General features: G+C 34.0%; 2 protein-coding genes across 3 annotated transcripts in view; one reads left to right on the top strand and one right to left on the bottom strand.

Annotated features, from left to right (window-relative positions):
• The window catches only part of LOC119642642, a 31,133-nt gene that overhangs the window by 446 nt on the left and 7,641 nt on the right, over positions 1-23,046 (bottom strand). The window lies entirely within an intron of this gene.
• On the top strand, positions 6,808-23,039 carry LOC119642641 (bumetanide-sensitive sodium-(potassium)-chloride cotransporter). The gene is made up of 11 exons (XM_038041850.1): positions 6,808-7,283; positions 8,910-9,006; positions 17,899-18,295; positions 18,360-18,910; positions 19,865-20,251; positions 20,312-20,659; positions 20,721-20,962; positions 21,028-21,464; positions 21,530-21,641; positions 22,557-22,833; positions 22,908-23,039. The coding sequence occupies exons 1-11, from the start codon at positions 7,006-7,008 to the stop codon at positions 23,022-23,024; spliced, it is 3,243 nt and encodes a 1,080-aa protein (XP_037897778.1). The 5' UTR covers positions 6,808-7,005; the 3' UTR covers positions 23,025-23,039.

Raw genomic sequence — 23,046 nt, forward strand, 5'->3', positions numbered from 1 at the left:
AGCACTTGTATGAATATATATGGAAAGAGAATATTCTTTTTATTTTTAAAAATAGGGTAAAATCGAATGCCACGCCTATAAAAATTGTATAAAACTATGGTTGGATCCGTTGCTGATAAACTGCTATAATCTATTTTGACTACAGGTTTGTTGCAAAAATAGATGCTAACGATAGGCGCGGGTATGGCAGTTTGTTTTTGTTGTAATTTATTTGGTATAGTTATTGATGATGATGATGCTAATGATGATGATGATGATGATGGCGGTATTGTTGCTGTTGTCGTCGTGGTTGCATTTGTAAGAGTATTTTGACGATTGTTGCTATTCGATGAAAGCGAATGTGACTGATGTTTGAGACATTGCGTTTTTAGTTACAGTGGTGGGTTTAAAACAGAAAGTAAAAAATATAAAAAGCAAATATGAAAGTACAGCTCGATGTTGAAAATTAAAATATATTTAATAAAAAGAAACTCGAAGCAGTTAAAGTAATTTTCAAAATAATTACGAGATTCTTATATTAATTATCTTAATTTTTGGGAGGGATAAAAACAGTTTGTCGAGAGTGAAAGGGATTAATAAATAGATAATAATTTATGTTCAGGCAAAGAGAGAGATGCTCTTACTGAGACGTGATGTAGAAACACCCAAGAAAGAAAATAATGAACGAAATAATACAATTTCGCGTGCAAATACAATTTCTCTCCCATCAAAAGATTTCTCCAGTTTCAATTTCTCTTCCAAAAAAGATTTACTCTTTGACTTCTGCGAAAGCGGTCACAATTGTTCAAGTATTTGTATAAAAATTGCGAGCATCTGAGAATAAGCGTATAAAAATTTCGCGCCAACTGAAAATGATTCTCAAATATATCAAGTTCGGTTCGTTTGTTGACAGCGTTACCATCCTTGCAAATTAGGCCATATTCACTAAGCCAATCGCATTTTCAATATATAAATAATATTATAGTATATAATATATAGTATATAATAATATATAATAATAGTCAGACGCTTATTCTCACATTTTTCGAATTATTGAGAATATAATACGCTTATTCTCGTACATGGCCAATTTTTATACAAATACATGTTCAAGTATTGAGAATTGTAAACAAATGTGGACGCTTATTCTCAGATGTTTGGAATTTTTATGCAAATTATTGAGAATAAGAAATGCTTATTCTCAGATGCAGGCGTGTTCAAGTATTGAGATACATAAAACGGATTATTCTGGTTTTTTTTCCGTATTCAGCAGTTAACCGGTCTATTTAAAATTTAATAATGTTGTTCACGATGAGAAAATGAGAATAACAAAAAGTAGTCGTTAGATACACAAATCTGTAAAAACGGCTATATAAAAATTATATAAATAACTAAAACGTCCGAAACATTCTGCTACATACGGCCCCTAATGTGTTTGTCTAAAATATTTCATATAAATTCAAACATTTCTAGGGCATAATGTTAATATCTTCTGTCTTAATATAGGAATTTTCAACCCCATATAGTGATTATTCTGAATTGGTCAGCTTTAGTGTTACAATTTACACAATTTATAATGGTTAGTTTTTGAATATCCTCTAGGTTGTGGCCCGGAGGCTGCTGCTTTGAAGCAATGGGGTGAAAAGCGCCAGATTTTTGTTCATTGCGAAATAGAATGTCCTATTTGCTTATATTACCAGAAAAGTTCGATTTAATATTTCATGCATTATTTGGCTGATGATGGGCCATGCCCTCCCAAAGTTATAGGTTATAAAATTTTCATTTTTATAAGTTTTAATTTAACTCGCTTCCCTGACAAGGAAAGTTGCAACCGATGGCAATGCAACGTGGGAGGAAAAATTTTAATCTATATTCGAAATGGCGGCTGTTAGCATGTAGGAGAGTGAGACACAAGAATCTAAATATGTTACTTCGAAATTACGTAAGGTGAAATCCTCTTGATATGGGTTTGAAGTAAGAGGGAATGCAAGCAACTGAAAAATTTGATAGCAGTTTTTGCTTAAGCGAACTAGAGGTGGAAAATACATTTTATCTCAGCCACTTTTATGTGATTGTACATAGAAGCTTGGGGCGTTTAGAAAAACCGATTTCGTCCACAATAAAATCTTGCATATCCAAGTATGGATGTGCCCGTAACAATACTTGACATTAACTTAGTTGTACTAGGATAAGAAATAGTGTAGATTAATATTATCCAAGATAAGTAGTGCAGATTTCTACGTCTCAAACCTTATTTCCTTGGAATTTTCACCGTAGACTAGACGTGCATTTATTCTGTTCTTTCAATTTACAATGAATTATAAATCCTGCGAATTTCAGATTTCCATTGTAACCAAGTAACTCGTAGAAAGAGAGTGAGAATGCAATTTCACTGAACCTGAGACATCATTCTAACTTCATGGGATGAAATACGGATGCCTCCATTATTATCGAACCCATATAATTTTTAGATAATACTACCAACCCTCAAAAGCAACACGTCAAAATTTCCTGACCATTAGTTTACAAATTACAATTGTTTTTCTTTGGGAAATTAAGAAATGGAAAATTGTGAAATTCGTGTGTAACGTCACTAAACCAACTATAACTGTCACCTTATATAATGAATGCATATATTCTACTTTGAATTTTCAAAATATATTTAGGTATGCACAATTCTCCTATATTCATTGTAACATTTAAAAATGCAATTAATTTCTTCGCAGTTTGGGTATTTTCACTGCTTGTTCACTAATCTATTTGGAAAAATATGCTTTACGTACATCGGATTTGGTATGTGAGCTATAGTGAACTTCATATGACAAAAAGGTCAAATAAAATAAACTTTTCGAAATTTCACTATCCTATATTTTTCGATCCTACCCTATACATAAATTTGGAGGAAAATTGATTCTTTGTAGGACAGAAAAGTCAACATTTTAATATGTTATGATGAAACTTAACCGACAATAGTAATTTAAGAGAAATAAATTACCGTATTTGGATCCTACCCTATATAAGGATTTTTATAAAAATTTGTCTTAATATGTTATGACCAAAGTCGTGGTTTTAATATTTTATGATGAAAATTTATCCACAAAAAAAAATTTATGTTCGGTCGGGAACGAATCTTTTAAAGCCACCACCGTTATTCCAAAAACGACAAAAAAATAAAAGAACTAAATTTTCATGCTCTGCAATACGGTGTGGGCGCGGCTGTTTTTTTTCTATTTTCAAAATAAAAGTTTTTGTGTAATTTTTAATATTTTGTGATAGAGATAACCCCTTAGTAAATTAACAGTAGGAACTTTGAATCGCATAGTCTATCGTGAAAACAAATCTTTCTACATCGGCAGAGGCTAACTTATAAAACCTAACATAATAAAATCTTTGTCAAGTAAATTATGTTTGCTTAATTTGGACCACGTTAGTTGACGTTCTGAGCATCCTCCAGTATGAGGGTGTCCATATATATGACTGCATTAGGCGAAGCGGCCGGCCTTGTTCTACTATAGCAATCTGACTAGATCAAAGTTTATTTTTCTTTTACTCTTAGCTGTCAGAAACTATACCTTGACTATGAATTTAATAAATAAATAAATACATAAACTTAAAAGTAGGCCCACTTTCACAGAAAATTTGACATGTTAAAATTTGCAAGACATGATCGGCGATCACGTAAATTAAGCTTAAGAAAAGTTCTTACCATATAGGTTTTTCAAGAAATATTTCTGATAAAAACACCATCATCATCAAAGGAAACTCTTCTAGCTGGCATCTAATTTTATATGCAGTCCAGTGACTCGTTGAAGGAAAAACAACTGTCAACACCAAACCTACTCCTTTCCTTCTGCATTCCTTTCATCATCACTATTACATTCAATAAGTGGATTTTAAATATTATTTTATATATAGTAGAATCACATTATGTTTCCTTTGAGAATTTTTTCTCTTACTCTATGTCTACTCTGTTTCTTACTTTCTCTCTCTTCCATTTCAGCGATCTATTTATTCAACGCCACACACGCACCACAATATATCGACAATTATCAGACTTAAAGCAGTTTTATCTGGATTTGAACAGAACGAGACAAGGAACTATATTTTTGTGCTCTTTCTTATTATACAATCTAAACCTTCACTACTGTTGTGTTAATTTTTTAAAGTATTTTGTGATTACCCAAGGTGTGAACATACACATAGCCAAAACGCAGCGAAATTGATTGAATAATTATAATGAAGCTAGGCTCAACATGTGAAAATCATGAAAGAAGGCTAAGTTAATATAATCTAAAGATACCGAGAGATAAATCAATTAGTCCGGCAAATCGTAAACTAAAAGAGAGCAATTATTAGTTAATACAAGAGCTGCAAAGACGATATATTAAGTTTGTGCGGACATATTTAACAAACAGAAGGACTTAAGGACTTAGCCACAACTTTTATAATACCGATAGCCTGCCTGTCCGTCCGCCTGTCTGATATCTGTCCATGTAAATGGGTATTCAAGCTAAGGGTTGCAATTTTTGAGAAATTTTGATGAAGTTTAGTACCTTAAAATGCTTTGACCCAACGACGAACACTGTTGAAAAGAATTTAAATTGATTCACTTTTTCAATCACTCCCCTTACAATGCCCTATTTTGAAAAGCCGTCATATGGCAAAAATTGGAAATTTCAAAATTTCTCGACAAAACTCGCTCTGTTATACTATTTGGACATTTTTTATTGGCATGACAAATTTGGTTTGGTTTAGACCATTTTTTTAACCCTATCTGATATAAGCGTTCTTACGAAAACTGAATCTTTATGTAATGATAAGATATGATTTTTATATGCCATGGTGAAAATTAGTTCATAACAGTAAATTGACATAGAAATCAGATTTTCTCATATAAGCATTCCTCCAACAGACGGACTTTCATGAAAAATGTGTCTTTGCATGAAAATGATGTGTAACTTTTGATGTATTATTACCAAAACTAGTAAATACCTATATTAGGCGAAGTGGTAGGGTGTAGGGTACCTAATAGTCGTAATGTTCCTACTTGCTTTTGATTTAAATTTATTAATGCAAGAAACAGCGGTAAAGACTGCTCTTTGTTTGGTAAAATTCGGCTGGCGAAAAAAGTTTTCAACGTGATGGGTTCATCAGAATATATCCACTTTTCATAGGGACTATAGCTTTGTTTTTTGGTTCTCAAAAAAATTATGACACCCTACCATTACGCGAACATGGACCAATGTATCTGCACTTTTAACATAAAGAATAAAGTATTTAATTAATTTATGAGTAATCTTAATAGAATGATCTCATAGAGATCTCATTGTGGAAAATTTCTACAGCATAAAAATTGTACCGTGTTTTTATATCAACTTATTATTACTGAACTGTAAATTAAAAAGCAGAGCTCTTTGCAAATAAAGGTTTACTATCCGTAAGTATGGTTGTGCCAAAAAACTTTAAAAATTGAGGTACTTGGTCAAAATTCACCACAGTTCATTTTTACATCGAACTACTACTGTGGATAAATTTTCATCATAAAATACTAAAACCACGACTTTGGTCGTAACATATTAAGACAAATTTTCATAAAAATCCTTATATAGGGTAGGATCCAAATTTGGTGATTTGTTTCTCTTAAATTACTATTGTCGGTTAAGTTTCATCATAACATATTAAAATGTTGACTTTTCTGTCCTACAAAGAATCAATTTTCCTCCAAATTTATGTATAGGGTAGGATCGAAAAATATAGGATAGTGAAATTTCGAAAAGTTCATTTTATTTGACCTTTTTGTCATATGAAGTTCAGTTTTCGTTATATGAGATGAGGTTCAAAAAATTTCCCTAGCCGGGACAAAGTTTTCATCCCAATTTCGTATGCCGAATACTATTACTTAACCACTTTTGTCGAGATACGTTAAAACGTTGTAATTTCTCCATATAACGACTTTTTAAAATAATGGGGTATGGTCGAAAAACTGGACAAATCCAGACCATTTTCAATAGCTTGGGTCAAAACACGTCAGCATACCAAATCTCATGAAAATATCTCAAAAATTGCCACAGAGAGAGACGGACGAACAGACTTATACCGAGTCATTTTCGGAATTAATCGATATAATAAAAAGCGGGTCCATCTTAAACGCTTCTGCGCTTCTGTGTTATATACGTCCGCACAAACCTAATATACCGTGTATCATCCTGTGCCAAACTGAAGATCGATTGAAGATCGTAAATTATAGGAAAAAATACTCTCTTTATATTAAATTTTTTTAATAATTTGCGACGTGTTTATTTTAGCGAATTTTACCCAATTTGAAACTTGGCTTTTGGAATCGATCGAAGGGCCAAGTCTCAACTTTCTAATTAAATGTGGACCTTTCTAGTGTTAAATAAATTTTGCTTTAACCAACATTAAAGCATCGCAATTTATTTCAGTTTTTTTCTCTCCGTCTTTCTTTCTCTCTAACTCTTCCTCTTTTCGAAACGGAGTATTAAAGAACATATGTATACCTCTAATAAAAATTTCAGTAGGACATGTGTTTCTGAAGTATTTCTGAAGACTTCCTTATCATAAGTAGACAAATATTGATTGGCTGAGTAGTGTTAGCCAAAGTGTTAATTACTTAAAAAAGCGTTAAATCGAGCACTTGTTGTTATTAGTAGAACGATAAAATAGTCACAAATAAAATGATCTTATTTTGTTTATCTTTTTAATGGGGAGAGGGTAAAAAAATAGAGAGAGCGAGAGAGAGAACAACTAACGCATATTTTTTTTCATTTACATTTAAGTGCGATAAATGGGAACCCATAAAAGCCGACAGCAACAACCAAGTAACAGTTACTTAAAGATCGTTGAAGGTATTGTAAGCAACCTTAAGTAATGAGATCGATTAATAAAATTGAAAATAATAACGGAAACGGAAATCGATATAGAAAATAAAAAAAAAAGAATTTTTTTTCTAAAGTTAATATAAAAAATATATTTTAAATTTTCTTAGCAAAAATAATAACAGCAAAAATGTCCGATCGTTTTCAAATCTTGAAAGTGAACAATAATACTATCGACAATAATTACAACAACGACAATAACAATAGCATAACAACTATTAGCGAAAATATAAACAACCGCAATGGAAGTAACATTGAGTCGGCGGCGGAGGCTCCACCGCTTCCACACTCGTCATTACCCCCGCAAGCTACACGCCGTAAGAGCTCCCGATTTTTTGGTAATCTTCTACGCTCAAAGCAAAGCCAAAGTGCCTCCGATCGTAAATACAGTTTGGCTCAGTTGACTCAGTGAGTATTGTAACAACATCAATTAAATTTTAAACGATATAAGTTCAAAAAATTGAAACCCAGTGTTGTGATTAGATAATCCTAAGCCCATTCTAGAATACATATACAATAACGATCAAACTGTTTTTTAGTATTTGCAGCAAATATCGATGCAAATAAAATAACTTTCCGTTTTCCGTTTCTTAGCTACGAATATATAAGATAGGAATTTTACACCTATCCGCACATATATCCCATATTTCGCGGAATTTACAATATTTAGTTATTACTGATATAACGGCTATGGCCGTCTAAAATCAATTTCCACCTACTAGCACACCAAGGTCAAGAAATCAAAAAAGTTAAGAATATTAATTTCAGTCAGATGCAAATCAAAAAGTTTCTTAAGGAGTTAAATGTTTATCTTAACTTTCCCAAATAAGACGTCTCGGCCGTATATTTAGGGATATATATGATGTAAAGCTCTTACGCCACATAGGTTACTGTAAGCAAGTAGAACAGCATGGAACTGTAAAAAATGGTTTTCTCATACCAAGTTCTAAATTTCTAACGGTAACTTCGCATATAAAAGATTCAAATTTTCTTCATGTGCGCGAGCAAAGGCAACAACTTGAAATAAATAATAACATTATAATATAGTTCCGTGTAAAAAATATTGATTTTTATAATAGAAATTAGCAAATACAATGTATGAATTCTAACTTCGTGAAGACTCACTACCTTCATAACGCAAATCTAAATTTTTAATAGAAACATTATTTGTGTGTTCATGACGAACACAGGTACTTGTTCGTCACACTGCTAGTATCTTGAAGATTACAGGAATTGACACAAAATAACCTAATATGCTTTGTGCCAATGCAACTACTTCTAACGCCCACGGGTGCCATCACTAAGTTCAACGCAAAGTTTGTAATCAAGTTAATCGTGCCAAGCTGTTCGTCCGCTATTAAAATGCCGAGAAATTAAAGATAAATTTGTCCTGCTATTGCTAAAAATATCTAGGCAACAAAAATTTCAATGTTAATGGTAGAACAGATTTTTACAGAAAAATGTTTATCGCACGCTCGATACGAAAGCAATACCGACTAACCTATTCTCATCGCTAGATTTTCCAAATAAACATTTCGATTTTGTTTGAACATTCGTTTAACGCGCTCCACATAGTTCTTGTTCTTCCTGTAATCACATCATTGTTTATTATAAAATCGTTAGAAATACATTTTTATTATCTTATGCTGCACTGTATTTATATACATGTGGTGTTCATTTACTTTCCCGCAAATCAAGTAATGATTAACTTATAATTATGTATTATTATTATAATAAAATATAAATATATAAATAAAATGTATTTATATCAATCAAAACGCACAATAGTCGGCACATGCTACGATTATTGCGTTCTGTTATACATAATTTGTTAAGAATTTTTTTTTTTTTAGAATAATTAATATGATTAATTAAAGATGAAAAACTATATAGAACAATAAATGCAAATGCAAAGAATTTTTCTCATAATTAACACGATTACGCAAATCAATAATAAGTATAAATAAATACTTGGATTAAAATAATAATTATTTTATAGTAATTAAACATTCTTTTAACAATTTCTCCTCACAGAGAAGCCCTACCCCGTTTAGATAACTACAGAACATCAAAACGTAACCTGAAGCGGCCTTCCATAGGCCAATTACATTGTGAAACTGTGCAGGAAGAGGTAAGTAAAAGAACTTTTTTTGCTATTATTGTTGTTACCGGTTACACGCTGTATTGAAAGAATTGAAGAAATCGTGGTAAACGATGGAATAGTGAATTTAAGCAATTGATTTTAAGAAAACAAAATCTTTCTCCTTAGGCACTTATATAAGGTTTATTTGGTAGAATAATAAGACCTAGGAGAAGTTAAGTCCTACACATTGAAATGTTAGCGGAACACTGAAAATATATAATCTAAACTTTCGGAGAGTTGGAACACCCGCGTTCACATCATTCTTTATTTATCGGAATATCCACTCTATTCGAATTTCAAAAACTTAGGAAAGCATTTTTTCTACATAAATATAATCCCACTTCAGGCTTTCAAAATGCAAGACATGATAAATTTATTTGAGCAAAAGTAAAAAATATTATCAATTTTTCTACTTGCTCTACTCGTCTTCATTTCTGCCTTTCTTCCGTTAATTTATAAATTATTCGCAACGCAGTTTTCTTCTTTTATATGAAGTGCTTTCTCTCGATATACTTGTGCTTATAATGCGACATCGTTAAGATAATTTGAAGTGCATCAATTGAAAATAACAGAACGTACGTAACTGCATTGTATGCTTTAACTTGTAGTCTTAAAGAAATTTTTTGTCTTTGCTTTTCTATATATGTGAAAAATGTATTGCGTTGGCCTGTTATGAAAAAGGAATTCGCCAACCCAATAAATAAACACATCTAATGCGGCAGGTTCACCGTATTGCAAAAAGCAAAAAGAAGAAGAAGCAGGGAATTCCTATCTAACACATTTGGAAAAATAGCGTTAATTACAAAAAATTACATTGGATACAAATAAAAGATATATCGATATCTGTACAGGGCGAGAATACTTACTCAGCAGTTACTAACCAATGAGCCAAAGACATAAAAAACTTGTAAGCAAGTAGACGTAGAAATAGCCAGTGCTTTTAAGATTTTATCGAATAAACTGATTAATCATTGTCAAAAAAACGAAGACATTTGAACATGATATACTATTCAATATATGATAAATATTATAAAAAAAATAAGCAAAGATGCCTTACAGCGAATTTCAGGTACTCATCATCAGATTTGAAAACATTCAAACGTTTACTTTTTTGTAAATCGTGGGCGTGGAAGTAGACCGGGAACAATTTTTCTCTTTGTTATTTGTTAAATAGTCGCCTGCTATAATTTGCTTTCTAAGAATACCGATTATTAACGCTTTTGTCGTAAATAACGCTCTATATACGCGGTCGGAGAAACCAGACTCTCAGGAAAGGCTAAATAGGAGTTGGGTAAACAAGCAGAATGGAAAGACGTAGATAGGCGAAGAGGCAGGAGGATTAGACAAACGGATAAGCGAAGAAAGAGATCCAACGTTAGATAGATGAGATCAAAGAAGGTGGAAAGGTATTATAAACCAGATTAACAAGTAAACAAGTCTACATAAGCTCATATAGATGAATGGATAGGCAGAAGAACAGGTAGAAGAAGAAGAAGAGAAAGGCAATTAGAACAGTCGTGTAGATAAATATACTAACAGAAGACTAAGAAAAATGGGCGTAAAGTATGATAGATGAAGCGAAAGCCAAAAAGAAGGAATGATTGCGGAGCAAACATACGAAGTTCCTGATAAACAGATTGGAATGGGCAAAAGTCGACAAAGAGAAAAAAATGACCCAGCAGGCGTGCGTAAATCAAACAAGCATTACACCTATCTTGAATAAATATTGTTTGAAAAGATCATTGTTGCGTGTGTCCAAGGTCACAAACTAAATAATATGTTCAGAGCGTTTATCCGTCTTAGCCGAACAGTCGCTTAAAACTCACCTTTTCTGCTTATAAGATATTTGACTTTATTGCCGAATGTCAAGCAATTTATTATATTATATTGTCTAACATAATTATTGAAACAAATTTTATAAAGTGGTAAACAGTTCTTCAACACTGTTAATCATCGCGTCAACGTAACGTATTATTGTTATTTTATTATTGTTAAATGCTTAGTTCAATAGCAAAAAAGAAAGAAAAGTGCTTACGATATATCTATTTACTAAGTATAGAAAAAGCATACCAAAGTTTCTTTTCTCTCTATCCCTTCCATACAGGCGGCTTACAGAGCACAGATAACGAGTAATTAGTAATAAGATGTTATAAATCTATTTTAATAAATTGTATTGCCAGGTAATTAGTGTAAACACAGAACCGTTTTATATCGCCACTCAAACAGTCACTGAGTTCGTTTTAAATCCTCTTTACTTACGATATGTATTAAGCTGATCATAAAGCATTACCTTCTAAATCTTTTTTATAAAAGCGACTCAGTAAATTTATTCCAATTTTGCTGGATAGCAATTTCATACAAAATAATCTGCATTGAAACCTAGTTAAAGCCTGATTTACACTCATCGGAACTTTTGCACAATTTTTTCCAGGTTTTCAAAAACGATCGTTTGGATCACACAGGTGATGTTGTTTTAGTTGTATCTGCTGCAGTCTCGTCCTATTCATTTCGATTTCCTACTTCTCCTGACGTTGAATTTATTGCCATTCGGACAAAAATTGGCAGTAAACAGTTATACGTAACTCGCTCCTATATTCCCTCAAATGCTGATATCTCTGTTTATAAGCAACATGCTGTCCCCTTTTGTGACGTAGCCGGAAAGTCTACTGATATAGTTATAGTGTTGGGGAGTTTGAATTTGCCATAAGTCACTTGGTGTTATAATCATAACTCTGGCTGTATGATCCTCAATTCAACATATGATAGAGCTATGGTGTTTTCAATGAACTATTTGATCGTAATTTATTTCAAAGCGCAATGGCAGACTGCTTGATTTTTGCTTTACCAATTTCCCGGAGGTGGCGACAAACCGCTGCCCACCAGCAATTTACATTTCCTTTCATTACAGGCGTAATGGTACGTTGAACCATTCTAATGTGTCAAATCCCACTTGTTCAAATAAAGATTATGATCTTAATAAAACCAATATCTTATTACCTAAATCTTATCTTTCACATATTATGCTCGGAATACTGCATCCCTACTATCGTATTTATATATTGTATTAAATCTAGCTATTTCTCTATCCCTTCCGAGCAAGTAATCTCGCCCTCGAAGCAGGTACCCGCCTTGGTTTAACAAGAGTGGTAAATATTACAAAAAAGAGAAAAACAGACTTTTTAAAAAATTTACGAGTCTCACGACTTTTCGCATATAGTGCTGCGGGGCATAGATTTAATTACCTCAACCACCAATGCTGTTGCATATACCTTCAGAAGATAAAATCGTCACTGCTTGTTAACCCTCAAAATTTTTAAAGTTCGTCAGAAAAATTTGCACACATATCCCCCGCATCTTTCTCTAATGGATTCAAATCTTCTGGTGATATTGAAACCTCAAATCTCGTTCTTGAATACTTCCGACGAAATTTTTTAACTGCTGATTTCAATTTAATTATTAACTATATGTATTTGGTAACTAACGTGGTTTCGATTCCCAATTCATTTCAGAAAATGACATTTCTCATGGTTTCAGGTCTGTAAAATACAGTTGTGCGCCTGGGTCTGACGGTATTCCATCATCTATACGGAAATCATGCTGCTACGAGTTATATGGTATTATTTCAAAGTTTTTTAATCAGTCCTTGAACTCAGGTGTCTTTTCTTTGTGTTGGAAAAGTAGTTTCCTTATTCCAATTCACAAATGTACAAACAGACATCACATAGAAAACTATATAGGCAACTTGAGTGTCTTGCTTGAATTGTTTGAGCGAATTGGTACTCAATATTTAGCTATTGTTTCAATTCTTACATTTCTCCATTCCAGCATGGCTTCCTAAAAAGAAGATCAACTGTTGACAATCTCAGAGTTTACTTTCCGTGTTTTTCAGGCTTTTTCTAATGGCCCTCTCATGGATTTCGTTTATACTGATTTTAGTAAAGCGTTAACTTAGTTAACCATAACTTTTTGATATTCAAGCTCCAGGCGTCTGGTTTCCCTTTCTACTTAGTGAAATCGATAAGCTCTTATCTGCACAACAGATCATTCAGGGTTCTTTTTAACTTCATCACCTCGAATGAATTTCCCGTGGCGTCTGGCGTCCACTTAGGAGCCCTTTTATTTAATTTATACGTTAATGATCTTTCCTCGGTGATTAAATCTAGTCAGATCTTATTGTAAGCTGACTATGTTAAATTATTTTCTTCCTTCTCCTTGGAATCGCAATCGCATCAAGTTCCAATTGACCTAACTGATTTGCTTACATGGTGGTCGTTAAATTTTATGAAATTAAATCTAAAAAAATGCAAGAAGCTTTCTTTCTCATGGAGGAAGTCCATCAGTATTGTGTATTTCCTTGATTCACTTAAGTTGGAAAACGTTGATTTGTTCATCGATTTATGGGTTCTACTCTAACAAAGATTACATTTTAATTTGCACATTGAGTTCGCTTTAAGTAAAGGTAGGTTTCATTAAGAAATGGAGAGGCCCAAAGAGCTTACGGACCTTTACATTACAAATTGGCTGTGCATGTGCTTATACCAATACTTGAGTATGGTTCGGCTGTGTGATCTTCCTCATCCTACAGGTGTTATGTAGATTCCATTACATTCATTCAAAAGCAATTCTTCTTCTTAGGCGTTTAAGTTGAGACCCGCTTGTCGCTCTGTCTCCTTATGAAAATAGGTTGCACCTGCCATCCTTACCGTGGGAAACATAGATTTATTCTCGGTGTTTTCTTCCTTATGAAGTTAATTAATGGTACTATCGAATTGCCCACATTACTCGGTGAGATAACCTTTAACGTCCCTATTTGCTTCTCTAGGCACTTTATTGTCATTAAGCTTAGTCAATGTAGTAAAGCTTAGTCATTATAATTATGAGATGTTTAATCCATTCAGAGTTGTTTGCAGAAACTTAAATGATGTCCACCACTTAATCTCAATATCAGATTCTTTAAAGTCTATCAAAACAATTATGCTCCATATTTAAACTAACTTTCAAACTTAACATCTCACTACGATTCAAAAATTAACTGAGGTTATTTACTCTTACCGATTGTCAAATTTTTGCATGTTTGCAATGACGTAAAGGGTTCGCAAGCAACTTGGTTCTGTACTAGTTGTGGGTAGGCTTCTATGCTTGTTGCTTTTTATCTTTTTTTTTCTTTACTTTTCCTTATATACTTTCTACTAGTTTTTAATAATAATTAGTATAAAAGTCAATTGAATCCGTCTGTTAATTTATTTTAGCTGAGTTTCATATGTAAACAAATGAATAAATAAATAATAATATAATATTAAAAACAGATTTTTTCTACAAAAAGTTATCAATTTATTGTTATATTAAAGCGCTAAGCGGAATTTTTGGTATATGTACAAAAAAAACTGACAGCCTTCCGAATTCGAACTGTAAGAGTGTGCCCTTGATAACTTTTGCAACGTGTGAACGAGCGAGCAAGAGGATGACAGCGTCCGCGCCTTTCGTGCAACAATACATTGTTCATTTTGTTCAATTGAAGTTAGTAGACCTCTGCAGTAATAGTTTCTTTCGGTTCTAGCAGCTCGTAATACTCTGCAGATGGCTGATTCCACAATGTACACAGGAAAATCTTATGGACATGAATATTCAGTTTCGGGGTGGACGTGGATGGCTCTCCTAGACTAACCCACGAGCTTTTGCGCTTGGGGTTCTCTAAGTAGACCAATTTTTCATCGCCAATCATAATATGCTACAAGAAACCCTTTGATTTTTGCCTAGCAGACAATGAACCCGTAAGGTTGAAATGATACGAAGCGTTGTTCTCATTCAGTTCGCATGGTAGCCGTTTTCCCTACGTTTGGATCTTTCTCATCACATGTAAACGTCTACAAACCTTCAATTCACCAACTACTAACCTGTTCGAAAGTTTTTTGAGACTTTGAGCTGGGTTTTTGTTCAACAAGTTTTGCAATTCATTGTCTTCGAACTTTCTTGGTCCTGCAGGCTGTTCTTCGTCACTGACTTCAAAATCACCACTTTTAATTCTTGAAACCAAATCCCACAATTGAGACATGATAGAGCAACATCATCATAAGTTTCTAAAAGTGTCTGAAGGACTTCGGCATCAGATTTCTTCAAATTAAACAATGCAAGTAATGAATGTCGGAAATGCAACTTTGAGCGTTGGAATATTAGCGTGTGTATACACTGAATAGTTCAATAATACTAAATTGAAAACTCTTATCTTACGCAGAGAAAAGTCAAAACCATCGAATTTAATCGTCGCGCACATTGATGCTTCACACTATTTTATCGTTTTCACCAATAGATGTCGCTGGTGAAAATAGATGCAAGCAACTATCACTTTCAACGTTTTTGCACGACTTAAAGGCATAATTTGAATTTTTGGGACCAGGAAATTATTTACCACACATTCTTACAAGCGAACAAACGGACAGACGAACAGACAGACATGTTTAGGTGCATTCAATATTTGAAACTGGCAAAGAATTTATATACATTATGGGGTTTTTAAAGCTTGTATCTGCGCGTTTAGTTGCCATAGTTTATGAATAATGTACAGAACAGCAATTTTTCATTTCCTCTCAAAAACAGAGGTATTCTCATTTTAAGTGGTGCTGTGGGCGTGCACGTCAATTGATTTGGCCCATTTTCAATACTAACCTTCGCACGAGAACTTCCCTCGTTTCGGACAAATTCGAAGTCGATAGTTTCATTTTTGCGGGCAGGACAACGTTTACAACAGACCTTACACAGATGGACAGACGGGCATGCATAACTCGATTTAGAATTTAATGCTGATCAAGCATATGTATAGTTTGTAGTTTTGCTGCCTTTCCAATGTTCTGCGTTGTAGATGCTATAAAGCATCGAAATTGCGAAAATTCGCATTATTGTATACTTGCATGTTGTCGTGTGTTGACGCATACACAAACATAGACATCACTGCAACTGCAAAGTTTTGAAATAGTTACGAATTCTCGATTCGTGAATTTTTCGTTCACTTCTTCAAGTTTCCGCAATTTCCTACTAACCTCCATTTGAGTACCAACAAGTCTTTCAGCTTAAAACATTTTCGTATGTCGTTAACCCGTACGCTTGAGTGGTCGAGGAACAGTGGATTTCCGATTCCACTTTTAGCCTTGGACATACAGCTGTTAATTCGGAAGCAAGAAAAGAACGAATAATCTTTAGTATTGAAGACGAATATTTAGTAGCGGAAGGATTGCAATTCCGCAAACTTATGCAACCTAAGTGCACGATATGTAAGTGCTGGGTATGTATGAGATGCCATCTACGTACTAAACGCATTGATGCAAAACATCACTTCATACTTGGAACATGTGAAAATGGATGAATAGTTCTAGATTCCATGAAACCGAAAACTATATTAGCTTATAAAGCGGCAAAGCATTCACAACCTCACAGATGCATCGTCAACTTATGTGTTGGATTCTTTTACCTGCCCGGCTAGACGTATTTTTAAAATTTAATTTTCCTTTATGATTTATTTGGTCTACTTCGACGGGTGATGTTAAACCATGTAACAAAGTAACTCAAATATGTGATATCAAATATTTAATTGCACTAATTTTTATTATTGTTGATAATTCAATTAGTTTTAGTATTACATTCTATTTTCACATTAAATTGTTTTAAATTTCTATTAAACTACATTGAAGACGTTATTGAATATGTTTCTAAAATGCGTGTACGTTTGGAGATCAAAAGTTCTACTACTTCTACATTTTTTCCCTGAACTGATGTTCATAGCGAATATATGGCTGAAAATTAGCTTTTCAAAAATATTCTAACTATTCGGCCTTAATATAAATAATATAAATAACATGTTCGCCAACATGAAAAAATTCGAAGATAAACTTTAAAGAAAATGTGCTTCGTTGTTAGTGAGATTATCGTTTCTATTATTGGGAAATAAATTTCAAACTTGATTTTTTCATCAAGCAGACTATACGGAAAATATTATATATGCGATGTAATACCCAACAAAGCCTTGGCTCATCGTTAGAATCACTATTTTTACTCATCTAAAGATAATCTTTTTCCAATATACACCAAATATACCAAATTATTTCTTTAGACGTATAATATAAAATTTCATTTTTGACAAAAGATGCGTGGGGAAGGGATTCATGGTAAACTTTATATTGAGCGTAGCGAACGTCGGCTTCATGCATTGCAGAGTTGAAAAGATCCGTTGATAAAAAAAGCATTGTTATCTTTTCTCCCCACCATTATCTAATTTAACACTTAATAATGTAATAAATTCCGATTTTACAAATTTTTTTAGTCATTTTCTTCGATTAAAGTCCTATTATCTCAATACTAGAGGCAACTCCCCATGCCATTAAGCCTAAACATAGTGCCTGATATCCATAGTATATAATAATACCTGTCGCCCTTATGAAGGAGAAAAAATCATGGAATCGTGACTGATTTTGCAGTTCTAATAACTTCTCCAAACCAGAAGAGAATTAATTGTTTACGTTTTTAAGTTGTTATTAGTAAAATACCATTAATATAATTAATTTATTATACCAAGGAAAAAAATGCATTTTAAGGAACTTGTCCGGAAATCCATTTTACAATTTTTGTATTTCCGTAAATTTACAAATTATGACAAGTGCCACAAAAACACACAAGTGGCCACTGACACTAGCAATTTTCCGACAGCTTTGCATAGTCAATTCGCGAAAATCTTTCAGGACCGGACTTTGAATATCGTAGGTGGGGTAAGAGATACACTAAAGAGACACTTGTACAGATTGAGAACGTAAAGTTATTCAATAATATTCTGTTTTTCATTGAAATTATCTGCAGAACCAAGTTTCTTTCTTTTTTCTTACGTTTTTCTTTCAGACTCAAATAACAATGCCTGACTTGTCCGCCCACGAGACGGATGGTGTTGGTCATCACATCAAGTTGGGGTGGATCGTAGGCGTTATGATACCATGTTTACTGAACATATGGGGTGTTATGCTGTTCCTTCGTCTATCGTGGGTTGTAGGAGAATCAGGCATATTGCAAACATTGGGCATTATAACAATATCGGCGATAGTGTGTGTAATCACCACTCTATCATTATCCGCAATTAGCACCAATGGTGAAGTAAAAGGTGGTGGTGTGTATTTTATCATATCACGTTCCTTAGGACCAGAATTTGGAGCTTCAGTGGGAGTGGTCTTTGCCTTTGCTAACGCGGTGGCAGCAGCCATGAACACCATTGGTTTTTGCGACGCTCTTAACGCCGTATTAAGTAAGATTATAAATAAAGAAAAATTAAAAATATTTAAATAATATTATTAGCACTCGTACGTTAGGGGCGCACGGTCTTAAAATTGTTGATGGTGGCATTAACGATGTACGCATAGTTGGCGTATGCACTATCGTAATTTTAATAATGATTTGTTGTGTCGGCATGGAATGGGAGACCAAAGCCCAAAATTTTCTTATCGTTACCATTGTTTTGGCTATCGGAAATTTTTTATTGGGAGCAGCCATAGGGCCGATGGGCAATGAGGAAGAAATAGCTGAAGGATTTGTTGGCTTTTCTTGGCCGACTCTAAAAGAAAATCTGCTTTCGGATTACCGCCGCTCGGAGGGTGTCGATCAAGATTTCTTCAGTGTGTTTGCAATATTTTTTCCAAGTGTTACGGGTATTCAAGCCGGGGCTAATATTTGTGGTGATCTGAAGGATCCCGGTGATGCTATACCAAAGGGCACTTTTTGGGCTTTGCTTTTGTCCATGATTTCGTACGCCATATTCGTTATATTTGCTGGAGGTGCCGCGGTACGAGATGCCTCTGGCAATATCGACGATTTGGTGAATGGTACTTTAGTGGGTTCACAGTTGGCGTGCAAATTCAATAATGTAAGTAAGTAAAGTAAGTAAACGAGCTTTGGATGTAAAGAGAAGTAGTTAATGTAGGGTTACTATCACAATGTGTGTGATTTCTTTTACGTTTTGTTTCATAGGCTTAAATGGTTCCTTAACTATTGATTCGATTTCTGAATTTGTAACGCCGCATTACAGGCGCTTGGTATGCAGTGGTTAATTTGGAAATTGTATTGTGCATAACTTGAAGCTGAAAAACAAATTTCTTAAAAACTTTACGACTTAAAACCTAAAACTCATTTCTCTCAAAACCCTTTTTCCAAAATTGCAGTGCCGCTGGCTCCTCCAATTTTCGCCAGTGACCTTAGTGGAACTTTCCGGTAATTTACAATATGCCGAATTTACATTCCTGGGCGATTTTTCCAAAAAAGGAAGCAATTTTGCGCAAAAAACCTACCGTGGTCGACTAGATTTTATATCATATTTCTAGACAAAATTTAATTAGTGGTTTCAAGTGCAAAGTTGTCATCTGTAGGACGGATGCATAAACAAAGATAGTTCTGAGAAGCTGTCGGACATTTCGTTCTTGAATAATTAGGAACAAATTTTTTCGTATATTTACAAATTGTACTTTCATGTGTAAAAGGTTAACAAAAATGTAAAATGTTGACAAAACCTTCCCATTTTTTTTTTTATTAAAGTTTAGAAAGAAGGCTATTTTTGGTGGTCATTAATGGTGGCTTAGCTTTCGTTAAATGCAAAAAAGTAGCACTGTCTTACAACGCATAAAGTAAGTTTCCTCTGGCTTCAACAACGCTTCATATCAATTTTATTGCCTTTTCCATCAATTCGCACGGAAAGAGGTGAAGAAATCTCCGAAGTGATCTTTACACCGCTAAATGTTGCACTGCATCTTTCGGAAAGGAACACAAATGAAACCATTCTTATTATTTAGCTTAATTTTTTTCTGGCTTTCTATTCCCAAAACAGACATGTAAATACGGATTATCCAATTCATATGAAGTTATGCAGCTAATCTCATTGTGGGGCCCTTTAATTTATGCTGGTTGTTTCGCGGCGACACTCAGCACTTCGTTAACAAATCTTTTGTCGGTACCGCGCTTGGTGCAAGCTTTGGGTATTGACAAAATCTATCCAGGTTTGATATTCTTCTCTAAACCTTACGGAAAACACGGAGAACCTTATAGAGGTTACGTGCTGACGTTCCTAATATCAGCCGGCTTTTTGTTAATCGGTCAATTGAACGTTATAGCTCCCTTGATTTCTACTTTTTATTTGGCTTCATATGCTTTAATAAATTTCTGTACATTTCATGCGGCATCAGTAAAGCCTTTAGGATGGAGACCAACATTTAAGGTAAGCTAAGTTTTATTTTCCTTTTGAAAATTAACATTGTCTTATTTATCACTTTAACAGTATTACAACGCTTGGCTGAGCCTATTCGGTTTCGTTCTTTGCATTGCCATTATGTTTTTAATTGACTGGATGTCTTCTCTCATCACCTTAGTAATCATCTTTGCTTTATATCTTGTGGTAGTGTATCGAAAGCCGGAAGCGAATTGGGGTTCTTCTACTCAAGCGCAACAATACAAAGCTGCCTTAACCGCAGTACACCGTTTACAAAACGTTTCGGATCATGTAAAAAATTATGCTCCTCAAGTATTGGTATTGGCTGGAAATCCTAAAGATCGTCCTCCGCTTATTGACTTTGGTCATTTGCTAACGAAGCACAATTCTTTGATGTTTGTAGGAAATGTTTTAACGGTGAGTTAAAACCGTATCAATATATATAGGTATAGCCGGATTTACACATTTAATTATGCAGAAAAGTATCGGCTATAAAAAACGTAAACAACAAATTAAAGAAGGACAACAATATTTGAATGCCCGAAAGATCAAAGCCTTTTACAATATCATTGACGGTTTCGCGATGGAGGACGGTGTCAAAGCTTTGATTAAAACGAGCGGCTTTGGCAAATTAACACCTAATATTGTGATAATGGGTTATAAAGCCAACTGGTCACGGTGTAGTCGAGAAGAAGTTGAATGTTATTTCAATATTTTGTAGTAAGCTTTCATATTTTACTTTGCCAAATTATACTCATTCTATATCCTGCTTTTCTTTTCTTAAGTAACGCTTTCTCTTTACGTATGGGCGTGGCTCTATTGCATTTACCTACTGGTATAGATTTTTCAGATCTAAACCCGGAAATATGTTACGCTTCCTTTGATAATGTTCTAAGTCACATCAACACACCTAATGCAAAAGGTTTCGCAAATCTTCTAATGCCTCCCGGTAATGCTGCTGCTGATTTGCTGCATGTAGACTCCAATTTGAACTTAGCAGCTTTGGATAGTCCCAATTCTACCTCAACTATACCCCAACCCGCTCCTATGCCCAATATGTCTCCTGCCGTCAAAAATTATAAGATCAATCATGACGATACTGTAACCTATTTAACAAAGGGCGGTTCAGAAGTACCGAAAAATATTTTAGATGCTTTAACTGTATTCACACGCAAGCAACCCAAGAACACAATTGATGTGTTCTGGTTGTACGATGATGGTGGCAAGTACCAATACTAGGAAACTTAAGTAACAGCGAAGATCTAATAATTTTTTTTTAATGAAAAGGTCTGACTATGTTGCTTCCTTACATTATATCTATGCGTTCCAATTGGCAACATTGTAAATTGCGCGTTTTCGCCTTATCTCATGGCAAAGACGAAGAAATGGAAGAGAAGAAGTAAGTAAAAACTGAGCGAATAATCAAGAAAGTTCTCGACAACGGATGACAGCGGATAAACTTCAAAAGGGCTAATAGTTTCGAATAAAAACATTTATCTATAAAAACATTTGAATGTAACTACACCCGCTTCCGTCTCTGATTCTGCGATCATTAGCCGAAATAAGTCGAATGTTCAATATGGGAATGACAATTGCCAATAGGTGTTTCTATTTCAAAACAGGCAACTTCCGACAAATCACTGCTTTCAAACGTGCGCTTGTCTTAGCCAACGGAATATATAGTACTTAATTTCTTCCGCTATTCATAAGATTCAAAAATATTCATAAGGCACTTTACAATGTCGATTTCGCTAAATCCGTTCACCTTGCTTATTATTGATACCTTTAGATAAATATAAAGCGATAGATGCAGCTTACGAGTGAGCTCATCCTTTCTACATAAGAGACAAGGGTACTTAAAAAATATTACTTATAAAGCGCGGATCCAAAATTTTATTAACATATTTATCACAGCCAATTAAAAGTCCAAGAGAACGGTTGTGCTAATCTGTCAATTTTCAAATAAAAAACTGTTTTGCAATTTTTAAAAACACACTTGAAGATGGGGTTGAATGAGAAAAATGAGTAAATGGAAAAAGTTGGGAACACAATTTCCACTTGTGACGATTCCCAAATTCATATCAAACAGGTATAGCATTCGGAATACCAAATTTACCTTCCTAAGAATAAAATTCACATGCACATTGAATTTCCGCTTTGTTCATAGAGGCACTCCACCCTGTCTTTCCTAACCACTACTGGGTCCGCATATGTAGTGGGTCAACGAAAAAAGATATTAGAAATAACTTTTTCACATTTTTGGTTACTTTTTTCTAAACGTTCTCTTAATTTTTTAAAAATTCACTTTACCTAGCATGGCAAGTTTATTAACCAAATTCCGCATTAAATATTCAGAGCTGATCATGCTTAAAGGTCTGACCGAATCTCCGAAACCGGAAACATTGCTGAAACATAACCGTTTTATCGATTACTACAACAGTAATGTAGCAAACGAATATGATCGTATTACAAGCGGTGAATTGCAAACAATGGAAGTGAAAACCAATCGACAGTTACGTATACACGAACTGATTGTAGAACATTCTTCAGATACGGCTTTAATAGTTATGTCTTTACCTATGCCAAGAAAGGTAAACTTCAGCACAAAATTATTATAATATTATTATCATAAGATATTTTAATGGGTTTTTTAATCGTCTTACAGGAAGCAATTTCTGCCCCTTTGTATTTGTCCTGGTTGGAAATGTTAACGAGCGATATCAAATGTCCTCTAGTATTGGCTAGAGGCAATCAAACACCTGTACTGACTTTCTATTCCTAAAGTAACGTTATTTTTGTTTCTT

This window comes from Glossina fuscipes, unplaced genomic scaffold, assembly GCF_014805625.2.
Source record: "Glossina fuscipes isolate IAEA_lab_2018 unplaced genomic scaffold, Yale_Gfus_2 238, whole genome shotgun sequence".
Classification (NCBI taxonomy): Eukaryota; Metazoa; Arthropoda; class Insecta; order Diptera; family Glossinidae; genus Glossina; species Glossina fuscipes.

Excerpts from the sequence above, each read along its gene's own strand:
- LOC119642641 (XM_038041850.1), top strand. The coding sequence starts at position 7,006 with ATGTCCGATCGTTTTCAAATCTTGAAAGTGAACAATAATACTATCGAC. Across the intron at positions 18,911-19,864 it reads TGGCGTGCAAATTCAATAAT|ACATGTAAATACGGATTATC; the intron begins GTAAGTAAGTAA and ends TTCCCAAAACAG. Across the intron at positions 22,834-22,907 it reads CTTTACCTATGCCAAGAAAG|GAAGCAATTTCTGCCCCTTT; the intron begins GTAAACTTCAGC and ends ATCGTCTTACAG.